Source organism: Magnolia sinica, chromosome 4 (genome assembly GCF_029962835.1).
Source record: "Magnolia sinica isolate HGM2019 chromosome 4, MsV1, whole genome shotgun sequence".
NCBI classification, from domain to species: domain Eukaryota; kingdom Viridiplantae; phylum Streptophyta; class Magnoliopsida; order Magnoliales; family Magnoliaceae; genus Magnolia; species Magnolia sinica.
In genome coordinates, this window is record NC_080576.1 from 9002068 (window position 1) to 9008761 (window position 6694).

Sequence of the window (6694 nt, forward strand, 5' to 3'; positions counted from 1 at the left end):
AGGGCCCACCGTGTTGTCCATTTGCTATCTAATCCACAGGTAAGGTCACATAGACTCAAGCAATTTTTAATGGTAGGCATTCAATCCCTACTGCTTCCTATAGTGTGGTCCACATGAGCCTTTAATTTATTTTTTAGCCTCATGTATTGAAATGATCTCTTAAAATGGATGGGCGGGGTGGATTAAAAAAAAAAAAAAAACATGTGTGGGCCCCACAAAGCCCCTCTCAAGATCGTCCATACGAGGTTCTAATGGGGGTAGTATCCAATCCACATCACTCGGTATGAGGCAGGGGCTCTCAGGACTCACCACAGAAGAGGCTGCAGAGAATGATTTATGGTTTATTCAAATGGTATGTCATAGCTGTGCCGAATCTAGATTGCCAAATCTCCTACATAACTGTTGGTGCAACACCACAGTAAATCGTAGGAAATAATGTGTTGCAAATAGTAGATAGTATTCGAAAAAAGAAAATTAAATAATTAAATAAAGTAAGAAAATATGATTTATTTGTTTGAGTTGACATGATTGTATCACTTGGCTTGAAGCCAAATATGTCCTCCTTGGACCACATCTAAAGTATAGCATGAATATTCAATAATTAGCATATAGGATATAACGACTATGACCCGGTCCCAACCGTGCACTCATTGTACATAGGCTTGAACCAGTGTGCAGAACTTAAACTGGATTTGAGTTGACTCGACGACGAACTCAATTAGCAAAATACTGAATTGGAGACTTTTTGAAGAATTAGAGAGAAAATGTTGGTTTTTAATGAATTTGGAAAATGAGTAGGTCTATAAGTAGGCCATGATTTGGTGCTTAAAATATGTTTCAAATGGGTTAAGTCCATTGGGTTTGAACCTGATTGGTGCGACCAAAAGAATAAACACGTCCCTAGTTTGAAATTCATGCAAAATTGACAGGTGTGAGTATGCTCATGGAGTGCGAGCAAAAAAATAATTAGTGCTAGCGTATTCTCGGTCCATACGTGGACCCAGACCCAAATCAGGATTGGCCCGGTGGGCATGCACACTTTACACAGTCATGGCTCAGCACGTTGTAAAGAGATTATCCAACCCAAATGGTTATTCCTCTTTCACAGACCAAGCATTATACAAACCACATCTCTTATATACATGAGATTTCTTTAGTTTTTTCTGATATGGGACAACAGAACTTGTAACATCCCGTCCAATCGGTACAGTGTCCTGAGGCGTCCACGTAGGATTTTACCGCAGGATCGAACGTTTGAAACGTTCGTGGCAGGGATGCCATGAGCTAATTAATCTAGGATTAGCCCATTTGCCTGTACCGGACAGGCCATGGCAAGACCAAGTGCGGGCCGCCAAGCCGGATGACCATTTACACTGAGCTACAGTCCGTCCGGGCTGTACCGCGACGCCGGAAGGTCAGAAAAATCTATAAGTTTAGGGGATCATAGGTCTCACTGGGCTTGTAGACTATCGCGGACCGCGGACCCGGCAGACGCTCAGAAGTGGGATTTGGCACTGACTTAATGCACTGCGACTATGCCAGGACCAATCTGGCGCTGGCAAATGGAACCAAGATTCCAGGTTATCCGACCATTGGATCTCTTCCATATTCACCGTGGAGGCCTAATGGATTTTCTTGCGCCTGCCCACCAACTCTGGGACCCGATCGTGGGCCGGTCACCGTCGATCGCAAATCGGACCCGTGCGGTCAAACCCCTGGTCCGATCGTCCCTAAATTTTGCGTGGCCCTTCATCAGGCTATGAAGCACCCATCCTAGAAATCTCATAGCCTGAGGACCACCAGAATTACTCAAATCACTAAAATAGACCCCGCAGGGCCGTTTAAAGGTCAAAGCCTTTGACTCAAACCCCATTTTCGTCTATCCGTTTATTCCCAAATTTGACGCGGGCCCTAGTCGGGCCATAAGGCACTTACCCACCGAGTTTGGTGGCCGAAGGAGCATTAGGGCCACGTCAACCCCGAAAGTGTCCTTTGTAGGCTATTTTGGGAATATGAGGAAACTTGGGGCCAAAGGGCCCAAGTCTAGGGAATAAACCCTATCCCTCATAACTCCCTCTCCCTTTTGCTACAACTACCAAGAGTGAAAGAGAGTAAAGGAGAGTAAAGAAGAGAGAGAGAGAGGAGGAGGAGATCCAAGGTGGACCTTAGATCAAGGTGGGTCCCAAGAAAGCTAACCCTTCCACCTCTTTACCGCTCTTACAAGGACGAAACTCCTTAGCCTCAACAAGCATCCGTGGGTTGCTTAGGTGAGCTTTTCCCCCATCCTTCTTGAAATTCAAGTAGTACTATGGATTTTGGTTGGAACTCTAACATGAAATAGCTTGATTTAGGGATTCCGACCGTTCTACCCAAAAGCCCTCACTCCTAGGGCGTTTTCCGAGCCTCCATCGAGCCATATGTGCGGACTATTACTCCTAGGTGGCCTAGCACTAATTTCAATATGAGTTTAATGATTATGATTGTTGGTTGATGCATTTAGAGAGTGTAGAGAGAACCTAGGGATTTAAGCCTATTTTAATGGTACTAAATTGTATGTTTTATTTGACTCCTCACATGATGACATTCGTGCTTCTTACATGACTCGTTGAAAGTTGATGATCGCTTGTTCTGACTTGTTGGATTGTTCTCATGATTGATGCCCTGTTTACCACATACGTAATATGTTTTCCATGAGTTGTAGGAAGTGCGCAACTTCCCCACCAACACACCCAACACACATGCACCATTGCTTATAAATTGTTAGCTTGTTTATTAGTTAAATCTGGACTATATGATTGAGGTATGAGAACATGATAATCTTGCATGCTGATACTCATGTCCGTTGACTTGTTGTGGACCACCATTCAAACCTTGCGGTTGGCCAAGAAATCAAGGAAAGCTAAGGTGGTCTCGTTGGTAGGACCACCTTAAGGCTAAACCCTCGGATTTGGGCGAACGTGTGTGGGCGGCTGTAGTTAGACTACGTGGGTTGCTTGCACCCGATGTCGTTCCGCCACACGCTTGCCTGGACTCATGCGGTCTAGCCTACTGCCTGGCCAACCATGATTGTTAACCCTGTATGCTCACATTTGTATGGAACCTGGGACTCCCCACAACCATTGTAGCCCAACGACAAACCACTTGAAATCGGTCCACAGCCTCGTGAGCCGGGCATGGTGGAATGGGACACTGTGTTTGAGCTGTCGGCCTACGCTGGGGTGCCGCGCCTCCCCGTAGTGACCGCGAGCGATCCCTTTTCTCTTGGCACTCCTCATGTGGCTTGAAGTCGGGGATGAGGAACCCGACGGGATCATGGACCGCGGGGTCTCGGCCTCACGCATTGGGGGGTCTTGGCCTGGCAACCAGTTTAGGGCATTAATTAGGTGGGGTGTTCTAGATTCCCGAATCTGCTGGTTGAATCAACCTAACTAATAACTCGGCTAACACAACCGCATCGCATCGCATTAGTTAGGTTGGCGACTCGGCAGTCGAGGTCGCAATGATGGAGTGTTGGCATTGGCGATCGTTAGATGGCGTCGCATGAGGGAGTGTTGGGCGAGGGCATACATCATATCATCCCGCATTCATGCGCATTAACAAGACTAAAAAGATGCTGATGATTGATCGTTTTTCATTAAATTCTTATTACAATTGATGCTTGTTGCAACTTATGGCTAATAGTACCCACTGAGTTGATCACTCACTCCCACTCTGGGACGGTGTTTTAAAACACCAATCAGACCCTTTGATAGATGCAGGTGACTCAGGACTGGAGGAGCCTAGCGAGGTGAGCCTAGACGAGGAGCTGGAGCTGTCCTACTTCCAGCTGATGGAGGGTTCGCCGCCTGCATGAGAGGCGGGATAGGATGGCTGGGTTTCGGGCTCGGTCCCATCCCTTTGGACATCATATTCTTTTGTTATTTTGGCTGGGCAACGCCATGCGCGACCCATTTACATCTATTTTTTTGGACTCGTATATTTATATGTGAGGCCTCTTCATTTCAGCAGACTTGTGCGTACATGTTTCATGATCAGGGAACTTCAGACTGCGCAACTCAAACAGATTAAATGCGCATTTATGATCATCTGCATATGGTGACTCTCGGGAACTCGGGAGTCGAGCGGATGCGCGACCCCCGATTTCCAGGGTGTTACAGAACTATACTAAAAATAAAAATACTTTAAAAAAAACATAGAGAGAAAACTTTGAATTTTGAAACATAAATTATTGTTGATGTCTAAATCTATCAGTAACGGGGTCTGTCGATGTCATCGACAGATACTCGATCCCATCAAAAAAATTTGAAAAATCCATATTAGTTGTTGGAACGTTTTAGTGTTGCTACTCGATGGCATCAAATGAGTTCAATGCCAATGACGGATCCTCAATGGGGTCTCGATGCCATTAAAGGTCCCATCGAATATGTACGTAAAATTGCGTAAGTGCGTAAGTTGTTACCTATTCCAGTTGTAACACTTTATTACAAGCGTAATTGGGTTTTGGGGGAGAGAGAGAGAGAGAGAGAGAGAGAGAGAGAGAGAGAGAGGAGTATATTATGGCTTTCTAATTCCTTCCTAAGGGTTTAAGGGCATAGCTAGGGCTTGAGAAAAGAGATTCGGGGCACGTTCAAATCGATAAACTACTATCTCTTGTAATTTTTACTTTCATAATGCACTAGTTGTCCCTTTGTGTTGTGGATTTTTCTTGTAAAATTTTTTCAACATAAAATTCGAATTATTTTTGTTTGGACTTGATTGTGGATTGTGTGTACTTTGCTTGATTTAACTCTCAGTATTTTTATAGTTCCAAAATAAATTACATTAAGAATGGCCCACCTAAGTTGTGGGTCTACATGATCAATGGTCTGATTGACTTAGAATCATATAGTTTACCTAATTGACAGAGGATTTCGTATGTAGAACAGAATGAGCTTTAAAGTGCTGGGGTGTTCCATACACTGGGTGAAACACTGGTGCGGTAGATGGACTCGCTGGTTGAACACACCTAAAGCAATCCATTATGTAGGGTCCACCATGTTGTGTATGTGAAATCCAATCGATCTATCTGGTTCGCCCCAAGACCTAAAATCAGCTTGCCAACCATAGGAGCGTGTGTAGGGTTACCGCGGTGTGTATCTTTCATCACACCCATATACAGGCACCATTGTTCCATGTTGTGGCGCCCATCTGAGCTGTAGGTCTAAGCTAATATTTGGTTTTTGAGGCCTAAAATCGAAGTCAAAACCTGAAAAGACTGGATTTTATGTACACAACATGGTGGGCCCCACAAACTGTAATTGAACGCAGATTGCCTCGTACTCCTGCCAGGACTGACTCGGTCTTGCCAAGGGCTCTGTAGACTCCACGGTGATGTATGTATTTTATCCATGCCATCCATCCATTTTAAAAGATCATTTTAAGGCATTAGCTAAAAAAATGAGGCAGATTCAATGCTTAAGTGGGCCACACCACAAAAAATAGTAGAATTAACCACTTACAATTGAAAATTTTTAAACAGTTAGAAGCTTTTTATAATCTGATATTCGTGATATCCTTTCATCCAAGCCTATGTAATTTTAGGAGCAGGTTAGATGGAAAATAACCGGGCTTGTGAAAGTTTTGACAGTAATCTCATTATCACCACTGCTTCATGTGGTGCAGCCCATTTGAGAGTTGAATCTGACACCTTCTCAAGTCAAACTTTTCAATAAATGGATGGAACGCATGGATTAAAAAAACATACATCAGGAGGCCCCACAGAGCCCATGCCCGGACCGAGTCCCTCTTGACTGGAGTAGGACGCAGTCCACGTTCGGTGTAATTGTGACGCAGCGCGGGAAACAGCTGTTGTAGAGGGTCGTTCCTTCTCTCTCTCTCTCCCTTTGCTTGCGAGTAGAAGCTCTCTCTCTCTGCGTGTAGAGGACTAAGAAGATGGCTTTCTCCTACAGCAGCTTCGTTGCGATTCTGATGATGCTGGGATTACTGGCAGGATCCGCATTCGCACAGGCGCCGGGATCCGCGCCATCAGCAGCCCCGACCGTCTCTCCTCCCCTACCGTCCCCGTCTCCGGCGTCTCCAGCACCTGCCGTTACTCCGCCATCTCCGGCCCCTTCCGTCACACCTCCTGTATCCGCTCCTTCTCCGATCTCCAAACCCCCGGCGTCTTCTCCATCTCCGTCGACCGCCGTTTCCCCTCCAGCTCTAGCTCCAGCTCCATCATCTCCCTCCCCTTCTTCATCTTCTACCACCGGCTCTCCTACTCCGTCTATGTCCTCCCCAACGTTTCCCGGCTCTCAGGCGGAGTCTCCGGCCGACAACAGCGCTGCTCTCCCTGCCTTGAACAGAGTCGTGATCACCGGATCTGCTATCTCCAGCGTCTTCGCCGCCCTGCTCTTGATCTAAATCTTCACCGTCCGATTGGAGCTTTCTCAAGACAATGATTGATGGATGGTGGAATGCTTTTTTTTTTTAATATGCTATTTTTTTCCAATTAATTGCAGAGCTTTTTAGCTTCACTGTAATTACATTATTCCTTTTATTTATCTGAATAAATATATTAAAATTCTATTGAAATGCTTGGCTTTGTAAGTGGGTCTATGGTCCGCTTATCCAGACCGTTGAAATTCAATACGCCCGTTTGAATGATTCTTGTACCTAACAAAACAGTAAGACTGGAAACGTCCGCAGATGAGCC

General features: G+C 45.4%; 1 protein-coding gene across 1 annotated transcript; it reads left to right on the plus strand.

The window, feature by feature from the left end:
- The first annotated feature begins 5931 nt into the window (after nt 1-5931).
- Nucleotides 5932-6402, plus strand: LOC131242015 (classical arabinogalactan protein 9-like). The gene has a single exon (XM_058240368.1). The coding sequence runs from the start codon at nt 5932-5934 to the stop codon at nt 6400-6402; it is 471 nt and encodes a 156-aa protein (XP_058096351.1).
- The last annotated feature ends 292 nt before the right edge of the window (nt 6403-6694 follow it).